This window comes from Tympanuchus pallidicinctus, unplaced genomic scaffold (genome assembly GCF_026119805.1).
Source record: "Tympanuchus pallidicinctus isolate F22 unplaced genomic scaffold, pur_lepc_1.0 scaffold7, whole genome shotgun sequence".
In the NCBI taxonomy this organism is placed as follows: domain Eukaryota; kingdom Metazoa; phylum Chordata; class Aves; order Galliformes; family Phasianidae; genus Tympanuchus; species Tympanuchus pallidicinctus.
In genome coordinates, this window is record NW_026294791.1 from 24,842,505 (window position 1) to 24,865,519 (window position 23,015).

The following is a 23,015-nucleotide window of genomic DNA, read 5'->3' on the forward strand; positions in this document are numbered from 1 at the left end:
TGCTCTGCACAGCTCTGTAGCAACTACAAAGCAGGGTAAGAAGCATACTAAAGAAAGCAAAAGCAAATGAGCATTTAGTTAGTTCTTCTGCTGTACGAATTATCATTAAAGCTGCATATGAAAGGCAAGCATGGGCAGAAGGGTTAATTCTCTTTGACAGAGCATGCTCCTGTTCACATGCAGGCTATGCAGATTCATGAGTTATAATTAAAACAGAACAACTCTTTCATTGTCCTTTTAACAGAAGAGATATTAAAGCTGTCTCACATAAAGTGTTTCTCTAGTTCTCTTGTATTTTACTCATTCAGTTTCTTCCCATTTGCAGGATCACACAACTCGTTTTTCAAGCAGACAGTTCCCCAAATATACTCTAAGTAAATATTATGTTAATGTTATTCTTAGGTATTTTATAAACAAGGACATAAAAATTAGGTATTAAGTTGGCACTGTTTTTCAGTCAATAAGCACAGCTACCACTATCAGGAAAACCTGCAAGATGTGTCTGCAGTCAAGAAGACTGAAGTTCTAGGGAATTATTTATGTTTACACAAAATACTTTGAATGTGTAGAGCAATCAGACAAAACTACAAAATCAAAAATGCATGGCTACATACACTGCATCACATACAAGTACAACTTCCACTTGATGCTTCTCACACTAATTACTGCAGCTGAAATCCTGATGCTTACCCTTTTGAAACATATACCCCAGATGACAAACATTTTGGACTTGCAATTAAAATATTCTCAAGGATAAAACATACTTTGCATCTGTTACTATCCTTTGTTGTACTATAGAGATTCATTTACTAACATGCAATCCTTACTGTTGCTTAGGAATAAAGCAAAGATTTCAGAAACAATATTGACTAAAAAGGCTACCTGAAAAAAAGTGGCAAAGGAAGACATAAACACAAACACATTTGTAATCTTTTACATTAGCATAATGTATTAACATTAGCATTAACATAATACCCAAATTCTTAAGCTGTGATTCAGTTTTGTAACACAATATTACCATTCTAAACTTTGTATGTTGAAACTGAGGGAAAAAGAAGACAAAGAACTCGTTTTGTTTGCAGGCCATCTCCATGCAGGTTTCCAAGATCTATCTTCTGAGCCTATTTCTGATTCCCCTCTTATGCAATTTACCAACCTCAACACATACATAGGGAAAGTTTGTTGTTATGAAAGTGAGGTTTTCCACACAGCTTGGAATGCTAGGAGTTAAGTTTTAGAAATACAGTCTTTCAGAAACTTGGATTATCATTTGTGATTTTGTCTTTTCAGTTCACTAGTTCCTGTCAGAAGGGTCTGAATAACAAAGCATCCAATTCAGGCTTGAACACGGAGACTATTCAAATAGAATGTGGATTTGTTCTTCCTTCCCCCACTACTTACACCAATCCTCTCTCACTGTTTTGATGCTTTGGGCTGTTTAATCTTCAGCATACACAAATGTATGCAGATATAGGAAATGTCCTTCCCAAACGATCACAAGCAGGATGCTAAGGAGCTTGCCTTCACAAAAGGCAGTGCTTGCTTTTTTGATATTTGCTCTAACTGCTATGAGTTTCAAAGAAAGGACATTACAAAGATCACCACACAAACAAAAATGTAGCGAGCTACCTTGGTTCAAAATTCAGAAAAAATGTTTAAGCAGAGACTATTATGTGGGGTTAACTGGCACAAGTCAGATTTTGAATGGGTTAGTCTCAAATAAGAACGTAGGACTTCAAATTAATGAGAACATACTGCTAACATGTTTGAAATGCTTAAAGCAAACAAAGTAATTCCTGCACTGAAGAGAAACAACTTATTTGATACAGAACAATTCAACAGGTGAAATCAACAGATTCAGTCTTAGTTTCCAGACCCAGCAACTCCACATATACTTGATTATTTCCTCTGAAGACTAACAGCTGTTTTCAGCTTTTTTTCCCAACCTGTGGATGATGTAAGAAAAATAAAAGGTCTTACTGTCTTCTCAGTCACACACAAGCTCCCTGACCTTCCATGAACCAGGTATATAAAAGGAAAAAGCAGAAATACAAGATACACTTTGATCATTTGCCTTAAGGTATTTCATTCTAAGAAGTCTGACAAGACACACTGTTAAGCTCAAATCAATCAATTTTCCTGCCAAGTACAGATATCACAATCTCTTAAACTGATATGCTTTTACTGACTTGCATTTCTGTACTCAAGGAAAAAAACATATCCTATGAAACACTCTCTTCAAAGATTAATATAGCTCTATCAATGCTTATAATTAGTACTTTTTCAGGCTGATTCTGAAAAGACATCACTGCATATGATCTCAGTATCACTGTAGTCTGTCTGATAACCGTTTTCAGTGCAGATACTGTCTGAACCAATTTGTTTTCACTAAAATAGCAAAGCTTTGTAATAGAAAAGAAAATGTAGTTACTTCTCATCCATTCTGCTGCGCATCTTTTTAAGTTTCTGCATGATGCTACTGGTCTCACTGCTGGAGATAGATATTGGAGAAGGGCTGCGTGTTTCTCCATCAGTTAGAAGTAGGCTGGAACCATTGCTCTGCTTGACGTCATCCTCACTGTGAAGTTCCTGCAAATATATGTTTTTAAAAAAACCAAAACATTAAAAGCATGAAAAGTTATCCTTTTTTTAGAATTTATTATTAAACTGTGTTAACTCATCTTACTTATCCTCAGATTACATCAAATAATACTTCAGGTTAAGTCTGTCCGCCTACATATTTTAGCTTTATCCTCCAACTTCTTCTCCTTAGACATCATTTTTTGTATCCTTTTTCCCACCACAATTTCAGTTCTCCCTTGACTGTAACTAGAACAAAAAATCTTACAAGAATTCAGTTAAGGAAACAAGTCCTCTCATTATTATTACATTTGCATTTCCAGAATTCTGTAAGGATTCAGCTGGTTACCAACCCTGTCTTGATCACAGAATCACAGAACGGTTTGTGTGGGAAGGAACCTGTAAGATCAACTAGCTCTAAGGCCCTGCTGTAGGCAGGGACACCTCCCAGCAGACCAGGCTGCTCACAGCCCCATCCAGCCTCTCCTTTAATGCCTCCAGGGAGGGGGCATCCACAGCCTGTCTGGGCAACATGTTCCAGCCCTGAAGATGTGAGAAACTTTGTTTAATAACACTGAAACACAAAAACCAGCAAGCTTAGGTTTTGGAGCTTACATTTTAGTTCTTTTATCAGATAAACAGAATCAGATTAATAGAATCAGAGTCCAAGATATTCAAACATCCAAAAGCTGATATTCCCAAAGTCATTACTTGAGCTCGAGAATTAATCATCACCACAGAGTCACAGAATTGTCTGAGTTGGAATGGCCTCTTAAAGGCCATCTAGTCTAACTCCCCTGCAGTGAACACGGACACCCATGGCTCCATCAGTGTTCAGAGCCCTGTCCAGCCTGATCTTGGCTTTCTGCAGGGACGGGGCACCATCACCTCTCTGGGCAGTCTGTGCCAGTGCCTCACCACTGTTATTATAATAAACTTCTTCCTTATATCCAATCTAAATCTCCCCTTTTAGTTTTAGTCCCCATTTCCCCTTGTCCTGCCACAACAGACCCTGCTAAGGAGTCTGTCACTTTCTTTCTTGTGTACCGTCCAGTTAAAACATTTTCTAATACTTTTCCATATGCATTTCCTCAAACAATTTGAAGAAATTAAACAAATAAAATTGCTGAAATATACAGGGTAAGACAATTTGAGCAGATAAATTTCCCAAGTGACAGGTGTAATCCAATAGTTTTTAAGCTAATAGTTGAGTCAAATACCAGCAGCACAAAGAGGTGAAGATTCCAATTTCTGTACAGAACACTTACAAGCTTGTTTTCTCCTGCAGATTTCAATTTTTCCTGCAGTTTCATTGTAGTCTGACGGATTCGTTCTATTTCTGCCTGCTGTTTAAGGATCAGCTGTCTCTCCTTCCGAGCAGCCTTGTTGGCCTCTTGAAGACGCTTAATTTCTGCCTTTTAGGTATAAAAGATTAAGCAAAGTAAGTTTGACAGACAGCTCTCCAACACACTCTGAAACTCTCAGTGTCCACAATATGAGATTAAAGTTAGCAAAACTGTGATGAAGTATTTCACCTGCAATTTTGGCACCAGAGAATAGACAATCAATTAATACACTCAGGTCTCAACCCGTGAGATTACTGATACAGAAGAACCTTTTAAAACAACATGCTATATACCATCAAAAGATGAATTATTATATGGTGAGAAATAACGCTGTTTTTCTATCCAAAAGCCTGGCACAGAGCCATCAGTTCTTAACTTCTACAGTGTCCAAAGCATCACAGGAGTTTCTATAGGACTTTCCTAGAAAGCATCAGTTACCTTTTCCTGCTGTAGTCTCAGCAGAAGACCACGCTGCCTCTTTCGAATAGGGGGCATCTTGTCATCCTCTCCCTTGTCTCGCAAATGCCTGCAAACAGATCGCAAGAGACGATTAAATAAGGAAAAAAGGAAAGAAAAAACCCACAAAATAACATCTGCATAGATTACAGACATCAGAAGATTTGTTCAACCACTGATACTTAATCACAAAGGAGTGGGGTATTACCAAAACAATGTAAGTAGGAGATTTTCATAAGAAAATGAGCAGTTAGCAAGAGTGTATATTCAACACCATCTTACTTCCTCTGGTGCTCCAACCAAGCTAACTCAGCCTTTGTCTTCTCTTTCAGAGCCTTCTCCCGGAGCCGAAGTAGTGAGGACTGATGAGCTGCTCGCACCTCCTCCTCCTTCATGTACTGTCTTACCATCTCCATAGTAAATTTAGAGAAACTATCTTGCCCTCCTGAGAAAGGCATGCTTAGCTCCTGTAAGGCAAGGCAAATTCAGCATGGTTTGTTAAAAAATTTCAAAGCTTTTTTTCAAGTACAAACTGTGTGTATGCATGTGGTTCAGCGTAAGAAGGGAATATGTTTTTTCTCTCTGAGCTACTGCAAGAGCAGCTTTTTCTGCCCTGTGCTGCGTGACACTCTTGGGATGTCTCCTCATGAGAATAAGAAGCAGCATCTGCTTTTATCTCCTGGATATGAGTAGGAGGTGTTAGGAAGAATATATCCACTGGGTTTTTATAATCTATCTCAAAATATCACTCTTCTCTAAAGCCACAGGAGAAAAGGTTGAGGCCAGTAAGGACTGTTCCACAGAACAAGTCACCTTGCTTGCACAACAGTGACAAAAAGGATGTTCATACAACTCTGATGTTTTCAAATGCTCAAACAACCAAAGCTCGTAAGCATGAGCAACACAGAAAAGCTCAACAAATTCATGAGCATAATTGAACAGTAACAGTTAATCTACCTTAACTGTGGTCACTTGACATACCTTGATAGATGACAGAGCAGTTTTTTCTGGGGAGACTTCCTCATCAGAATCATCGCGATTACCGCGCTTCTTCTCCAAGTTAATTCTACGATGACTTTCAGAGGGCAGCAAAGACCGAAAAGATTTCTCTTCAATCTCATCCTCTGTCATAGACTCATCAAATTTCAGGGAATACTCAGTTGCAATGGAAGCAGAATCTGAGGGAAGCGGGTTAATGCTCAAGTATGTACCGTGCAGGTCATTTTACCCTGTCTCAACTCAGTAAAGCCACAAGGACAAGAAAAGACAGGGAGAGGACTCCTCTAATGCAAGAAAAGATCTTAGCTTTCAGAAAAGTGACCTTGAGTTAGAGGACATCTTGCAGTACTGTTATCTAGCTTAAAAAAAAAACTAACAGAATTCTGCATGCAGGTATAAATACATTTTAAGTCTACCAAAACATCTGGTGTTCAGCCCACACATTTAGCCAGTAAACATCTGGCTAGCTACAGTTACCACAGCAAAAAGTAGAGAAGACTCCATCACTGTAACATGCAGAATTTCAAAATATTCCAATCTCACTATGCCATCTTTTGCTTAAGAGATTATCAGTTCACCTGGGACTCAAACTTCACACATTTTCCCTCATTTATTTCAGAAACCAGTTTTGAAGCAGCACCTGCCTCCCCCCTTACCACTGTCTGGTTCAGTACATACAAGTACAGCTAACCTTTTTCATCTGGCAGTGATAAAATACTATCACTAGGCAAGGAATCGTCCGCACCAGTATGAGCCTGCTCCTCAATGCTGCTGGTCATCTTTTCACGATGGGGAAGTTTTTTCTCATTCTCTTTAGAAGACGGAACAGAAGGACTCTCTTGGCGACTGCTGGTACTACTGTTTCATCAAAAAAAATATACCTTTTAAATTAAGATACTACTTTGCACATTTAAAAATATTCATTTTACATTACATCAGTGAATAACATCCCAGCAATGTTAAGGTTTAATACCCACTTTCTCTCTTTCAAAAGAAAACAATGGAACAACACGTCCCAAAATTACTTTGCAAGCATTTTCAAAACGTAGCTCTTATTTACAGCAGGTAAACAGAAAAAAACCCAATCCTAATCTTTTCTTACCTCCGATCATGAACCTTTGATCTCGAGGACTCTGAATAACTATCAAATGCTAGTGAGTAAGCCTGTTTTGAGTCACCTGCCTCTTTACTTTGTGACATGGTAGCAGTCTCACATTTCCTGAAAAGAGAAAGCATTTGAGCTAAATCTGCATTGTCTTAAATACTGATATAGATTCCATAAGATTTTATCAGTTTAGTAAAAGAAGTAATAGTTAAAATTCATAAAGAAAACACTTCTAACCTAGATAAGTGAAATAATCCCACAAAATACCCAGAGCATCTTTTCTTACCCTTTTATAAAAAGCTGCAAAAAAAATCAGTATCTCTCCTTTGAGTTACACTATAAAGGACACAGAGTTGGAATCCAAGTTCCTCTTAAATGTTCACTTACTATGAAATACTACACTTTTCTTTGAAAGTATGTGAAGCAAAAACTAACAAATCCTACAATCCCCCCCTCCCAAGTTACGAAACATTTGACAAAACCTGTTTGTATCAGGTCGGGCTCTCAGTTGTTTCATGAACTCTGAGTGATGCTGCCGCTGGTGGTCAAACAAAGTGGTGACTGGAGCAGCTGGAGCACTGACAGTATCTGAGATCTGGGTTCGTGCCAGCTCCATCATCTGAGTACAACCAACAAAGGAACACAATGAGCTTTTAACTATCAACATGTTTTTGAAAAAATTGTCCTTCTTGCAGGCAATTTATACTGAATGACTGCATAAGACTGTTTTGAAATGTTTGTATTACACACATCTCAATTCTGGTTTTCAGAGATGCTCTGTACATACATATATATTATTTAACTTGCAGGGAGCAGAATCATTAATGTAAAGCTACAGATATGCATTACATCACCTATGTTGTATTCTAATCAACTTAACATCTGATCACTAGAATGATCTCCAAGCGACAGAACGTTTTGGACCTATTATTACATTAGTTTTTAAAAGCACGAAAAAAACCCAGAACATTGAATTTCCATTAGAAAATGCATCCTACTCAAAGAGTAAAAATATTATTTTCACTGCAATGGAAGCAACAGGTTTAAATTCCAACATCGTACAAACTTCCATGTTTAAATCAGCCCACAAATTCCCCTGCTTTTCTAGTGTGACTTTTGTATGGAATAGATACAGATTCAATCCAATGGGCTACAACGCTTACAAATTAGAGATGCTATGCTCACAATCACCATCCAAAATTTTGCATAGTTAATTAATGGGAAGACCATGAGAAGCACAATCAGGGATTTAGAACTGCTAACCAACTTCTAAGTAGTGATGCTAGAACTGCTCCTTTGAAGTTCTGTTATTTGGCATGTTAGGAACATGAAGAAACTGTACGCAGAGCATAATCTAGAGGCAGTATTTGAAGCAATAGTGAAATTAAAACAGCTTTTTATTTCACTCAGGATCTCACCTCACGGACCTGGTGGCCCGTATCTGTAGTGAAAAGTGCAGTTTCCACCTGCTTGGCTGTAGCCTTGCACCTGGTCTCCTGAAGCACTTCTGCGGCCCCCTGTCGTGACTGGACCAGATGATGCAGTGTCTCTGCTTGGGCCTGTGCAAAAAAATCAGCCCTTCAAAATTTTCTATATATAATAAGTATGACTATATAGTACTGTCAATAGTATAACATAGCATTTCAATAAGCCTGGGAAAATAGTTTGAAATTGACAGCAGAAGATTTTTGTTTGTTTGTTTTTCCCCCAATTATATTAAATCCCTTCACCACACCTTCAGATTAAGAACATTCATAGGCACAGATTTACTTACAACACCTTACCCTTGCACAATCCACAGTTTTTGAGAGCAGCATTACCTGAGCTGCCTTCTGCCTTGCCTCTTCCAGTTGTCTCTTATTTTTTAAAGCTTCCTGTTCAGCCTTCATTTTCAAGAGAGTTACGTCCCATTCATGACGCTGCTGCTGTGCCTATAGATCAGAAAAACATCTTTTAAGCTCAGAGGGTAAATGCAAGAGCTTATTTGCCTCAGCCACTTGCTGGAACTACTTTTGAAAGACAAAAGCAGGATTCCTCCTATTTTGTTTTATTTTTAATCTTACAAGAAAATTAATCAAATTGGAAATACTAAAACAGGGAAATATTTTCCCCGCTACCTTTAGAATCTGAGCCAAAGAAACACTCTCCTGCTGGGCCAGTGATATGCCTCGTACTCGTTCCACATCTGAAAGCTGTCGCACAGACTCTTCAATGGCAGTAAGGTAGTTCAATTCTGCTGACAAACGATGCTGAAGAGCAGCAGGGGAGAATCGCATACATCCTGAAGGACAGGATTTAACTGTCAGACTCTGTTGAACCTCAGTGCCCCACATCATAAAATAATGATAAGAAATGGAACAGCTCTTGAATTTGTACATCTTTAAGAGAACTCACCACTCGCTGAGCCTACTCCTGCTGCAGGTCTACTAGCTCCCAGACTCAAGTCAGAGAAGGCTAGGTTAGGCTTCTGCCCCGATGCTGCGCTTCCAGCAAAGCCAGAAGGTGACTTGGCTCTCTCTGCTGTATTGACTACAGAATCAAACTGCATAATTTTTTGGGAACTTGGAGATGGGGAAGAAGTTGGCGTCTTCTGAGATCTTCCTCTGTCTGAGAAACTGACAGAAAACAAGAAAGAAAGGTGTCCGTATTGTCTTAATTCCAGTCATTTGATAAGACAACAAAAGAAGCAGTAACTCAGCTCTTGCATTTATACAGACTGAACAGATCTATGCAGAAGGTCTATTCTTTTACAGTTTGCACAGGCCCAGTCTGTCTTTATGAAATGACCTCATGAAATGGGTTATGCACCTCCATTCCAATTTGGAGCGAAGTTGCTACAGCACAGTATTTTCTCTCAAGTACTCAGCATAAATAAAAAATCAAGTAACTCAGTATCTACACATTCCGATCCAATTACAACAAAATCTGTGATGATCATTAAAACAAGGGCAAGAAAGAAACATAGAGAAAAGGCACTTCTTAAATATATTATCCCTATTTTATGATGCCAAGAAGGACCAACTGCAGATGCTTGAATCCCTTAGGAAGAGGTTCAGCTGTGCATGCTTGGCACACCTGAAGAGGGCAAAAGGACCTTTTGAACCAAATGCTAAGTATAAGTGAAAGCCATTAGTGTAAGTTAATACCTCAGAACCATTCTACAAGCACACAGTGAGCATAAAACCATTGTTTGTTGCTCTTTAGAAAAACGTGCAGTGAAAATTACACTGAGTGTATTTCATAACTGTTTTCATTGCACATTTAGCCAATGAGCTGCATTCACAGTCAGCCAAACAGGAAAATTATTAATTTTTTTCCTTACTTTATACTCTTTCCTGAGGTGCACTTCACTCATTAAAAGCATCACCTCACAGAGCTGGATAGGCTTATGAGTATTATTAAGCATACACAAGTCTAGCGAAAAACATCTGTTTCATACTGTTAAGAGCAAGATAACGATAGAGATTGACAACCTACTTTTTTCCCCTCTTCATAACAGAGCATTTGTTGGAAAGGAAAACAAAATTGTATTTCAATGCTTAAAAGAGCCACAAAGCTTATGCTGGTCAATTTTTCTTATAAAAACAGGAGCATTTGAGGGGTACAGGGGAGCACAGAAATCTGTTTTCCATTTTCACTTATGACAGCTATCAACTTTGGGCTTCCATAATTTTTAAAATACAGGAAAAGATTACTGCATGTTCATCTCACTAATCTCACTATTTGTACATTTATATTACTTTGCATTTACATGTCTAGAAATATAATCATTTTTTATAGCCTGCTATAACATAAGCCACGCTACTCGTATTTTCATACAGTCTTGTAAGTTCATGTTACCTCAACATGGATTGTCCAGACAAATTTTCTATTGTGTTGTCAGTATCCGTGTTCTGCTCATAGTCTTTATTAGGAAGTCTGCTACTCGATACGGACTTCTTTGCTTGTTGGGATCCCCACTCCAGTTCAGATTGAATTTTATCTTCTCCCACAGGAATGTGGTGAGAACTTCCACTGAAAGACTCCAACCCTAAGAATAAACAACGCTGTCAGATAGTTTAGGAAAGGGACAATTCTTCACCATTTTTATAATTTCTCTGCCTATCTAGTTCTGGACAGCTGCATTTTAACATCAGAGGAAAATAAGAGTCGAGAAAATTTAGCAGAGAACCACTAGAGGAAAACATCCTATCCCTGTGAGGTTACTGTCACCGGGTACACAGAAAGACTGCGGCTTTCACAACAAGAAAATCCTAGAGCTTTCTTCAAAAAATACAAATATCCTACAGTCAAGTGCTGCACTTACGTTCTTTTTTCCCTCTCTTTTTAGATGAAGTAGATGAGTGAGAAGATGCTGCAGATCTGGGTCCAGATGAATGCTGAGATGCAAGTTCGACAGATCGAGATTCACGGGGAGACTTCCCACTAGAAAGCTCTTCCTGAATGCTTGAATTACTGCTGCTTGCAACACTAAAATGGAACAGATTGACAGTGATAAAGTGTGGAATTTCAAGTTCTTTGTTACATTGTGTATAAGAAGTTTGCAAGAAAGGACTATAACCCACAAAACAGCTCATATTGAAAAGCGCCAATTCTGGAATTAAAAACTTCAACAGCTAAGACATTAGATGGTTCTAATTCGAAGTAGTGGAAGCATTTTAACACTTTCAAATCTCATTTCTTTCCTAACTTTTACAAGCACTATCCAATTAACATTCTAACAGCCACACAAGAGCTAATTTTCATCCGGCTACTAAGGGTGAAGCTACCTGCCAGATCAAGGCAGATCAAAAATCAGGCAAAGATCAGCAATATTCCACTCTAACCTTTGCATCTGAAGGTCATGCTGCTTGCCACATTAACTCCAAGATCATAAAGAAATACCTGACCATTTCAGTAGGATTACAGTACAGCATACCAGGAAAGATGTGCAGCGTATTATAAAACAAAATTTGCATCAACCACATTCTCTCAAACGCTGCATTTTGTTTTTTACAGGAAGTCAAACACACACCTACCTGAGGTCCCGTGCAATCTTTTTGTCTGTTAAAGTGCTGCTTCCCGGTGAATAGTCAAAGTCATCCTCATAAGAAACCATGCTTTCTGGAGGGCTCACGGCAGGGAGTAAAGGGCGCAGAAGGGAAGATCCTCCATTTGATCTTTCATCAAACACTGGAGACAAAAATAATTCTGAATACAGTGTGGATCAAGCGAGTAAATAAAGCTGCAGAGGTCAAAATGTTTCCTTTTGAATACAAGAAGCATCAGGAGAAGAACAGTACAGGTATCTCACAGCAGTTTTAACACAAAACAAGCTCTTCCCACAAAGTACTGAATACTTCACTGTCAAACTCCAGCCAAAACACTTTTGAAGAACAAACTCTTAGAGAGTCATCACCAGAAAGTTTCAATGCAGCCATGTTTAATGTTAAGGAATAGTTAAATGATAATAAAGGAAGAAAAAAAAAAAACAACAACAACAAGATAAAAACAAACTTCTCAAAAAAGGCTCCTTCTCAAAAATGAAGATTTGAACGAAAAGGAGAGGACTAACACACCAATACCCTTCTTCCCTCAGCAGTGGGGATTTTTTTCCTTATGCGATTAGGCAGGGGGGGAAAATAAGGGAGGAAAGGGAGGGGATCATTTATCCTTCAAAAGTTAAAGGAAACCATTACACAGATTAATGTGTGAAATATCTCAAAGCAATACATCTTAACGCACACCCCTTATTTGTGAATTATCAAACGAAAGGAGTCATAAAATTGAGAAGTTTTTCAAAAGACCTCCGAGTAACCTTTCTGTTTTTCTCCTTACCCTTGCCATGAAGGTGGTAACTTTTTGCAAAGATGTTGATGACACTGTGTGGGCTTCCCTTGGCTAGCTCTTCCCACGACCCCTTGCTGTGCGTGCCACTTGTCTGAGGTTGAAGCGGCAGATACTTCTCAGCTTCTTTCTGAAACTCTTTTATGGGCTCAAAAGCATTCCTCTCCCGAACACAGAAATCTCTCTCTTTCAATGTGTCCAGAATCTTCAGTGGCAGCTGTTTGTGCTGGTCTCCCTCCTCCTCAGAGAGGCTTTCGTCACACGGGAGAGGCCCTTCGCTGATGGAGTCAATGCTGGACTCTCGAGGAATGACAGCTTTGCTCTGACCGTACGCCTGGTTTTCACGTCCCAGGGAATCAGCCAGTCTCTTAGACAAATGTCCAGTGGGGGACCTCATTCCAAGGCTGACTGCGGCAGTATGAGGCCTGATTGTCTCAGGGAGCTTTTTAAATTCACCAAGGTTGCCTACTCCAGGAAGGTTGTCTTCAAAGGCTGTGTGAGACACACAGGTACCCAGCATCTTTTGAATTCTGGCTGAAAAAGCACCTTCATTTTCCTCCCTCACAGGAGGACTCACAGCCTTTGCCCACCATCTGTCATCCTGGTTTTCTTGCACAATTTCATGGTCCAGTTTCCACATGGTACCAAAATTGAGACCAGCCCCAGCCAACTTCTTGGCTTCAATTTCAATTCTGCTACAAAGGGAAGCAGCTGTAGCTTTTAAAGCTTCAATCCGATCTAATTTACTCTTATATTGGTTAGCAGAGTGTTTTCCTAAAAGATTTTGCTGTGCAGCAGCTGAATTCAAGCATGGCTGAGCCATGAGGCTCAGCAAACCCACGGGTGCAGCATGGCTCTTCCTGCCTGCTAATACTGCATCACATTCCTTCGACAAAAGTCCCATCTGCTCCAGACTGCGAGGTTGTGAGCAAGGGCCTCCACTCAAGTCCATGAGAGTTTGTGGATGAGAGAGCTGGACTCTTGGGCGCAACCGGTCTGGCTGTACCCATGAAGGTTCCACAAAGTCACTTCTGAAACAAAAAGTCAACATTTAAATTACTGACTAATAAGTATCATTATTTTAGATGAAAGTCTCATTGACACAAGTTTGCTTTCTGGAAATAAATACTTCCTGGGGGAGGTAGAAGGGTGGACAATGGGCAGTAAACAGTTACAGAATGTTATTAAAAATAGAGCCCCTCCCAAATTTTAAATGTTGTTTATGCTGCAATTTGCATTTTAGAGCTGTAAAGAGCTGAATGTTTTCATAATCAACAGCAACCATTTTCTAAAAGTTTCCCAACTTTATAAGGGAGGAAACATTTCCTTTGTCCCCCCCTTTTACGTGGCATTTCTCAGCACTGTTCTTTCCCATTCAGTTGTACTCAGACCACGCTTCACTAGAACGGTCGCACCACCCCTTATATGGGTGCTATGAGGAAAAGAAAGAAAGAAAGAAACGCCTCATTATATTTACAAAGTGTGGATTTGACCAATGGAAAGTAAATATAATGAAGGAGGCTTATATTTAAGCAGCAGATGTTGATTGTGTAATTAAAAATGAGACATGCACAACTAGGCAATTAAGGATAGGCAAGAAACGTATTGGCTTTTTAGCTTCTTACCTTTAAGACTTTGGTTAAGCACATTAACTTCTGGTAAGAAAAACTCAGATAAGACATGAAAAAAATGAGAAGTGGAGAAAAGGGCATGAAAGGAAATAGGGAAAGGCTAGTTCCAAGCTGAAATAGAGGCTTTTGGTACTTCAGACACAGACTTTTTCAAAAAGAATAAACACGACAGTAGATGAAATGGAAACACTGAACAAATCAAATCAATACGTGCGTTGTTTATTCTCATAAGATCATCTCTTCTTTCCTGCTGGCAGTAGCTAGTGGAGAAAACATTGCCTCCCAGTTTGAAATGCACATCCCTTGATGTCAGCAAAAGATTAACAGGATCCACCAATCATTCATTACAGACTTAATAAATGCTAATAGCCAAAATTTTCTACGCTTTTCTGCATCATCTGCCTCCTTACTTTGAGAAAATGTTGTATTTGCCAAAAAGACAATTACTCTCCACAGGGCATGAACATAAAGGAACAATCTATTTTCATCACCCTGAGAAGAACACTAGAGTACCCTCCTCTCCCTCAGAAGGCCTACAATGGCTCACCTCAGTAGTGGCTGCTGCTGCTGAGGTTCCGACAGTGACATGTCACTACTTGAAGATGCACTAGGAGGACGCTCTTGAGCCTTGTTTTCTTTGTCAGATTCTCCAGATGGCTGATAACCAGGTCTGGGCTAGAAATGAAAATAACCAGAAAAATGCATTTTCAGAAACCTGTAGGAATTTAGAAGCTTTTGTCTTATTAAAACTGAAAAAGGTTTGACCTTCTCAGTGCAATATCACATCTTTCCTACCATGCAAAGATTTAAAAGTATAGGACATATATGCTTTTGTCTCAGCAGAACGTAATGGGAAAAGAACTCTGCTCCTATACTGAACTTGTTCAACTGAACACAAATTGATATTAGTCTTTTACTATTGATCATTTCACATTCAGTTTCTGATTAGCAGACTTTTAATTAAACTCGCTACTGATTTAAGTTTGTCCACTGGCTGAGAGCAAGTTCAGACAAAGCCTTTCAATTCACCATTTGATTGAGGTTTACTTTTTTCTTAGAAGTCAACTATTATAGTTGATGTTAGTAAATATTCTGAACTTTCCTTCTACTATAATAGAAAGATGATTCCCATTCACCTTTCAGAGAGGTCTCGCTACAGAGAGAAGCTACCATCAGTAGAAAGTTACTTCTGAATCCAAAGCACTGTAGTTTCTGCTTAAAAAACACTGTTTTCTATGCACGCTTCGGATAGCTCTCAGATCAGGACAACTCATGACCTTCCTAGATCATGAGTTCTCCTATTCCTGCAAACAACTGCAGCACTTTAAGTCAGTGAATCAGCTATACCTGTGTTTCCTGCACTGTAGGCTGCTGAGAGGGCTCTTCTAAAAATGTATGTTCCAACAACAGTTTAGAGTAAGTTTCTTGTAACCGTTTAGCTGCCAGAGGTTCAGGAGGAGGCATGCTCTTGACTTTTTTAAAAGCCTCCTTTTGCTTTCTATAGAGTTCTTGGAGTCTTTTGTTCTTCTGCTCCGTTGCCTCTTTTTGTGCTTTCTTCTCTTCATTCTGTTTCTTCTTCCTCTCCTCTTGCTGCCTGATGATGTACTGACGAACCTCATCTGTATCATAGTGACGTTTCCTAGAGATCACTTGAGGCTCCTCACTGGCAGCTACCTTGTCTGGTTTCCTTTTGGTTGGACTGTGGCTCCTGGTATTTTGAGTAGGCAAAACAGACTTCGGATTCTGCTTTTCCACACTTTTTTCCTGCTTTGTAAGCAGGGAATCCAACTGCAAGTCATCAAGAATTCCACGTATCTCCAAGGTCAGGAAGTCCTTATTCACAGAGGCATGATCATCTTGGGTATCACCTGGAAGAGCAGATTCCTTTTTCTTCACATTATTCCCAGATCGTACTTTACTTCTCGACCGCTCAGAACTTCTTGAAGAGGCTTTCTGTGTAACAACCAGTCTAGAATCTGAACCCGTCCTTCCAATACGACCTGTTAAAAAATAACTCGTCAGATATTGCAGGTAAAAATCAAACTTGGTGACTACACAGTCTAACTGAAGCAGCAGGGAAAGTGAGGAGGAGGAAGGTGATAAAAGATTGTGGAAAGTGATGCAATCATTGTGGAAATGGCAACCAACACTTAAAATAACAGAAGGGATTTTATTCGAGTCTCACCCCTTCCCTGCACACGAAGATTTCTCTGCACATCTTTAGACAGTCCCAGTTTAACTCAATTGGTACAACCAGTGTACCTTCCTCTTTTTCTGATGACCATGAAGCATGTGTAACCAAACAATTCCACTGATTTTAATTCAGTATTTTGGGGAAGTTTCCTTTGCATTACAGCAAAACATCTGCTTACTCACCTCAACTTCAATTCCCCAGTGTGACGTCACCTATGCAGGTCTCACTGTAAATATGCTTACATTTCAGATATTCAGTGTCACAGCCTGAATTTAGCAGCCTCTGCTTACACTGAGCTCACACCCTTTATATTCTTACAGCCTTGCCACCTCAGAGGCATAATCAGCACAACAATCCCTTATTTAACCTTCCCTTATTTAACCCGACATTTGGACACATTCTGAAAAGGGCTGGTGGAAGAAAAAACGAAGAATTACGATGCCCAGAGATGATATTATATTCTACCTGTAAGAGCTAAAATAAATGTAGAAACATAAATGCCCAAACACAGCTTACAAATTACATGCAGCACACCTGGAAAATTAATCTGGCCGCAGATGACTTCCAGCCATTCCTTTCCTCAGTGGCCTTAACAGGCAAAGACAGAACACAACTGATCAGATTTTGTTGTTTCCCTTTTTCCCTCTTTTCCAGAGCTCCTTTGCACCTTCATAGCATAGGAAGTGAGGTGATACACCCCAACCACGGAAGTGAATTAAATTCTCTCTGTAGCTGCCTCCAAGTTAAAAATAAGTTATTTCATTAAGAAACTGACTACGCTACATCTCAGGCATCTACTTAATCCTGCAGACATGCAAAATGATATAATAAATGAAGAACAAGGAAAGAAAGTACAGTGATAAAGAACTTACCAGGCTTGGCAGTTCGCTCTCGCCCCGTTCTGTCACTAGATACAGCTCTTCTGTCGTGTCCTATTTTGGGAGCTGGACCCAGTAGCTTTCTGACTAGCTTCTGTCCCTCCCGCCAGGAGGATGCACTTATTACATAGTTTCCACCTGCACAGTAAATAACAAAAGTCAAGCACCAGATGGATTTTTTGATGCATTAAAAAGAAGTATTGCTTGCACCTTTCAATCATTACTCTGCCCTTTAATTTTACATAAGGGGTACAGCTGCAGTCACACACTCATAACAGCAAGTACCACGAAGACACTCAACAGCTGAATCACACAACTGTCAGTGCTTCATGCCTACACATAACATGGTGTAAAACCTCAATATATGCAGCAGAACATTAGAGCCCTATGAAACAAGGTTAAAAAAAAAGGTTACACATGCCTAAAACTTAAGAGGCAAACATTAGATAGAAGATGTAAAATGTTTCAATAAGAAGAGCAGAAACAAAAATTGAAACAGAACTGCTAAGAAAGGCTTGTGTTTTTTTAATGTGAAGATGAATTGTTCCCTAGAAAGAACTTCAAACAGAGCTGAGGTAGGTGTCTTGTTAAGAGATAAAATAATAATGAGCAGCAGTTGTCTTATGCAAATTCACTGTCCTCTAGTTGACATTTCTGTACCATGACTGAAAAAAGAAAAAAAGCCATTACCCTCCAAGCTCACAGTTAATTCACATACAGACTGAGTTTATGCCATCTGCAAAGCAATCGTAATGGCATTAGTATTATTTTATCATCCTACACATCATTAAATGATAAAAACTTGTGCTGGAATATCTCTACCTAACATTAATTAGATTAAAATGCTAGGTTTAGTCAACTCATCCTTCTTATGATTGCCTTAAAACATCATTAATCATTTTTAAATGGTCTTAAAGCCATTTTTGGCAATGCCAGTCCTCAGCCTCTCTTTTTCTTTTTTCATACACTCTAGGCCTAGGGAAAAAAAAGCAGCAAATCTATTCAGTAAGAAGTCTATAACCCACTGTTCATTTATTAACACCCCTCCTTGCTGTACTGTAAATTGTCCAAGTATTTTACAAATCTGCCAGCTGAAACATGTCACCACAATCCTCTTTTACAGATTCATCAGCCAAAGGGGTTCTCCTGCCTGACTCGCTGCTCTCAATTACTTCTGTGTGCATTTAAAAAGGCAGTGTAAAGCCTCATCTTCCATTTCAAGTCAGCTGTTAGAACTAAAAGAAGCGAATGGAACAGAACATGAGCTGTGGCTATTTATAGCCTTGGCTGTGTTAAGCAATTTCTTACTATGACTGGAGGAGGCTGGATCACACAGCTATGCCACTTAGATCTGTCTCTTCCACGCATTTGAGGACATAATTCTACTCACATTTACTCCATTACTGAGGATACCCAATGCCATTAAAACTCAAAGCAACCTGTACTCCTCCCTCATTTGGGACTGATACGAATTTAAGTTAGCTTAGAATGTTTCTTTAAAGATGAATTGATCAGCATAGGAAGCAGAAAATCCACGCTAAATGCTTTTAAGTATTAGCAGTCACCATCACAGCAAAATATTTGCATTTACAGCATGCACAAATGCAAGTTCATCTCAAAAACCCTCTATAGTAGTTTATTTTTTTTCCAAATTTTTTTTTAAATAGATATTCTTTAACAAAGTGTTTGCTGATTACTGGTGACTGTATATAACACCTTAAGAGGTGCAAGAGATGATTAGCCTTAACAGCACATTTAGTAAAAGAAATAAACATTCCTTTTTAAACATCAAGGTTTGTAAGACCTGCCAGGGAACGTGCTTGAGCATTTCCAATTGATGAAAAAGACAAGTACGGGCCAAGCCAGAACAGAAGGTGCAGGACAGCAACAACTTGATGTAGGACATGGAAGAGCATCAGAGCAGTGAGCCAAAGAACCAGAAGCTCAGCTGTTTCCCAACTGAGAAACTGGGAGAAATCCCATCCAGAAACAGCCTCTTCACGGAGGAGGACAACTCAATGGCTCCATTCCTACCTGTTACCCAACTGCTGGCATTTCAGTATCATCTCCGTTCCAACTCCCAGCACTACTCACTGAGCTACAGGTCAGGCACTAACAAGTTTCCATATGAAACAGAAGCAGGATCCACTCTGTCTGCACTGGGCTGATGGACACTCGAGGATATCCCCTGACACACACACACTCATCAGCAGTTTCCAAATGGAAAGGTGAAAAATTAAAAATATCCCCAAACTAAAAAAAGCATACATAACCAAGCAAACACCAAACACACACGCATCCTCAATACCATCCACTATCACTACAATCGCATTTTTGCACATCTGCAAAGCTACCGAAAACTACAAGCTTTATTTTATTATTTCCTGAAACAAAGCTCATCTGTGAAGCATACACATGCAACAGTTTTCCTTCTACAGTAGGGGAGGTCACCTGGTTTGGAATCTGGATTTGACGACTGTGGCAGTTTCTGAACTTTCCTCACTGGTCTGGATGCTTTTCTCTCTTTGTTTCTCTCACCAGGTTTTTCTTTCTTTGTTGAATTCTCTAAAAAAAACAAAACAAAAAAGCAGCAAGAGTTGTTAAATGATATCCCACAGGAAAAAACATATAACATTTACCTTAAAAAAGAGAAGCTCAGAAGCACTGTCTTACAGCATGAACATTTTGAAGCAAGTATTGTTTACCTATGCACTGAAACACAGAAGCCAAGTCAAGCCACAGCAAAGCTGTAACAGATCTTTACAAAGTCCACTTTCCATTTTAAATGCTATTTTGACATGTAGAAGCAATTCTTTGTTCCCTTCTACTACAGACATTACACTTTACAGTACTAACGTTCCACACAAACACGCAGTTCCTTCACTCCTGAAATACCAGGGCTGCTCCCTCCATATTAATGCATGACATAAAATCCACTTGCTGTTTCTGTGCCCAAGTGTGCAGGACAGGACACCCGTGTTGCCCTACTTTCTGCAAAATTTACTTACCCAGTGATGCAGAATTACTCTGTGTCGCTTAAATCCTCATTTAGAACACAATTAGGTCTGAGGTTTTGGAGAAGCCAGCCACACTCCCCCAAGATAAACTTGTATTCTACCATGCTTTTACATTAGGGTAAATTGAATGAGAAGGAAAACTGGATGTGGCTTCATCACTAACTGCACTGAGTGGGTGTCCAGCTGCCCTGGTAGAAAGCAGAGACAAGCACTGCTCAGGAACAACTGGCAAGCCATGCCTTTGCTTCCAGCAGCCTACCATGGACTTCTAGAAGCACTTTAATTTACACGCCTTGAAGATGCTTTTCTTAATCCTGATACAACCAGACTGTGTTTATGGAACTCTACAGCCACTACTGTTTGTTTGTTCCCCTATTCAACATGGATAGAGATGAAGTTTTATTACTTAGATGTTGATTTTTTCAGCACTTAATTTCAGCTGAATTCACTGATGGAGGATCAGAGATAGATCAACAGGTCATACTAAATGGAAATTTAAGAGGCCTGTTCTGCCCTCTGTATCCTTTCCTCACCAATTTTCCATTCGTATTTGAGCCTGACAAGCATAGAAAATGAAAGCAGAAAGCATCAGAGACCTCAGTGACTGCACTTGCAGAAACCAAGATAGCCTCCTCACCACTCTCAGTGCCAGACAGCTCTTTCCTCATACCAGGAAACTAAAATTGCTTCCCACTCACTCTATTCATATTACAATAAATTTGTTCAGTGAGGCAAAGTCGGAACACCTCTAAGACAGGATTATTGGAAGCCTGGGATCCGTATGCAATATCCTTTAGCCTATCTGCTGAAGATGTAAAGGTATTCTGCATGGTCTGTGCCAACATAAAGAAACTTCACTGAACAAAAGAGAAAAGCTTCTGCAGTTATGAGAAATCTTACAGCTTATTTAAGAAGCAAAGGACCGTGGAGCAGTTTCAATGCAAGTCACTATACACACCCAGAACTCTCCATGCTGTAACTTCATTACAGAGTTAACGTATGGATAGATAATCCTATGGGCTAAAAATACATTTATAGTACATATTACACGCAGCTCCAGCATTTGATTACTTGGTATCAGTTATTGAATATAACCTTTCCAGGTCAGCAAGGAGGCACATTCCACCACAGCTGTTCTACTCATGGGATTAGAACAAAAATAGGGTTGAACACAACAGCTTGTTTCCTCGTAGACAGAAGTTCACTGAAAACACAACCCAAATGCCTTTTTAATTGGATCTCCTAGCTAATTTTTCAAAAAATTTGGGTTTATGTAAGGAGCTCATGAACTGCTCAAACCATATGCTTGTCAAAACTAAAAATAAACAACGCTAGCCTTGACAAAAATATCTTCAGAATATTGGCGTTCGATGCAGGAGCAAATGCTGAACAGAATATCTGAACTACTATTTCGTTGAAATGGTTGCCCTTTCTGATTTTTTTTCTGAATGAATCCAAAAGAATTTCTTCGTATCTTCTCAAACCATATAAGCATACCAAAGCTGAAATCCAATCATTTCCCTATGAGCCACCACACTATCAATACAGTGAAGTGCCTTTCCCTCTAACCTTAAATATGTTTTGACAAATTAAAAATGTTACTTTTAATGTGTAATAAGCAAACTCTTAAGTGTCAGAACTAGTGGTTCTTGGGGGATATAATTTTCCACTCCAATGCTTTTTATTAATTTGATCTCCTTCTCCAATTAGGCAAATCAAAAGCAATTCAACCCTACAGCTCTTCACTGTAACCACTTCAAAACACTTTCGTGGACATCCTAATCTAGATTAGCCAGAGAAAAGAGCTGTCAATGGTAATACAGTTTTGCAGAGTGAAAAAATGAATGAAGACTGGGTCCTGGAGCCATAAATATGAAAACATGAAGCACGTGTTACAGCTCTGACTGTTTAGCTGCTTAAATTTGCAATGTATTTGTTTTACAGTTATCTTCACTCAGTCTTTATCATCAAAATACTGTGCTACTACCTGAGTTTATCACGAAGAAAAAAAATAATTTCTCCCATGTTTCTGTTCTTCAACAGCAGTATTTAATGCTTTTCAAAAGGCCTCCAAGTAAACAAATAACAGTTTTTTAAGCTTTTAGTATTCAACACTTGATCTTACATCTAAAATGGAATAAAGCCCAATGGTAACATTCTTCTAATTTACCACTGCTGAGTTACAAAGTGCCTCCTCCCAGACTTAATAAGCCTTACAACACTGAAGGTATAGAGTTGCAGGGAAAACTAAATCTAGATAATTTTAGAAGGTTTTTTTTTATATCTTTTTTTTTGGTCTACCTGTATCCTTCTTTTCAACAGAAGCTGCACTTTCATAAAACCAAGCTGTTATCCTAACTGCCTCTGCAGAAAGCTTGCTTCTTTCTTGGGCCCTTGCAGAGGACTCCAGCACTTTCAAAGAAAGCTGGACGCAGCTGAACCTTCCCTATTTTCAAGAGACCACAGAAAGCCTCTAAAGAAGTCCTTGCAAACAAATCTTTGGGACATAAATTTCTCCTACAACTCCAAGATTTTGATTATTCTGATGTAAAAGCATGACAGTTCTATAAAGCCACACATATGAAACCAAGCTCTTGCCATATCATCTCCTCACCACACATAGCTGATGACACGCCCCTTTAGTGCAGAATACCTAATGAATGCATTTTAAATAAACAGATCCCAACAGATTTTCCATAGCAGATGCACTCCATCTCCCCTTCAGCAGTCTATAAGGGTGCTAAATCCCAAAGGCTGCGTTGCTTAATAAATTCAATACGCATATCACCTGTTAACTGGAGTGCTATATCTGTATACAGCTCCCGACCAACGTGAAATCCCTGCTCATGCCAGATCTTTCCATCTGGAGCACGAATTTTAGCTTCTGCAGGATTAAAACCTGGAAGTAAACAATTGAAGAGTTTTAAATAATTGTGTAAAATGTAAAATTGGGGTACAAAAGGAATGGGAAATTGACAAGTAA

General features: G+C 39.2%; 1 protein-coding gene across 3 annotated transcripts in view; it reads right to left on the reverse strand.

Annotated features, from left to right (window-relative positions):
* Positions 1 to 23,015, reverse strand: part of CEP350 (centrosomal protein 350) — a 75,702-nt gene that overhangs the window by 34,263 nt on the left and 18,424 nt on the right. For all 3 annotated transcript variants that reach the window (XM_052667113.1, XM_052667111.1, XM_052667112.1), the window contains 21 exons: positions 22,821 to 22,931; positions 19,467 to 19,580; positions 17,010 to 17,153; positions 15,291 to 15,943; positions 14,491 to 14,618; positions 12,304 to 13,343; positions 11,505 to 11,658; positions 10,793 to 10,956; positions 10,327 to 10,516; positions 8,881 to 9,101; positions 8,604 to 8,767; positions 8,307 to 8,417; positions 7,905 to 8,045; positions 6,969 to 7,105; positions 6,484 to 6,600; positions 6,073 to 6,239; positions 5,364 to 5,560; positions 4,665 to 4,849; positions 4,365 to 4,452; positions 3,849 to 3,995; positions 2,432 to 2,589 (listed from right to left, as the gene is read on the reverse strand). In XM_052667113.1, the coding sequence (XP_052523073.1) occupies positions 2,432 to 2,589; positions 3,849 to 3,995; positions 4,365 to 4,452; positions 4,665 to 4,849; positions 5,364 to 5,560; positions 6,073 to 6,239; positions 6,484 to 6,600; positions 6,969 to 7,105; positions 7,905 to 8,045; positions 8,307 to 8,417; positions 8,604 to 8,767; positions 8,881 to 9,101; positions 10,327 to 10,516; positions 10,793 to 10,956; positions 11,505 to 11,658; positions 12,304 to 13,343; positions 14,491 to 14,618; positions 15,291 to 15,943; positions 17,010 to 17,153; positions 19,467 to 19,580; positions 22,821 to 22,931 (4,531 nt within the window). The remainder of the gene's footprint in view (positions 1 to 2,431; positions 2,590 to 3,848; positions 3,996 to 4,364; positions 4,453 to 4,664; positions 4,850 to 5,363; positions 5,561 to 6,072; positions 6,240 to 6,483; positions 6,601 to 6,968; positions 7,106 to 7,904; positions 8,046 to 8,306; positions 8,418 to 8,603; positions 8,768 to 8,880; positions 9,102 to 10,326; positions 10,517 to 10,792; positions 10,957 to 11,504; positions 11,659 to 12,303; positions 13,344 to 14,490; positions 14,619 to 15,290; positions 15,944 to 17,009; positions 17,154 to 19,466; positions 19,581 to 22,820; positions 22,932 to 23,015) is intronic.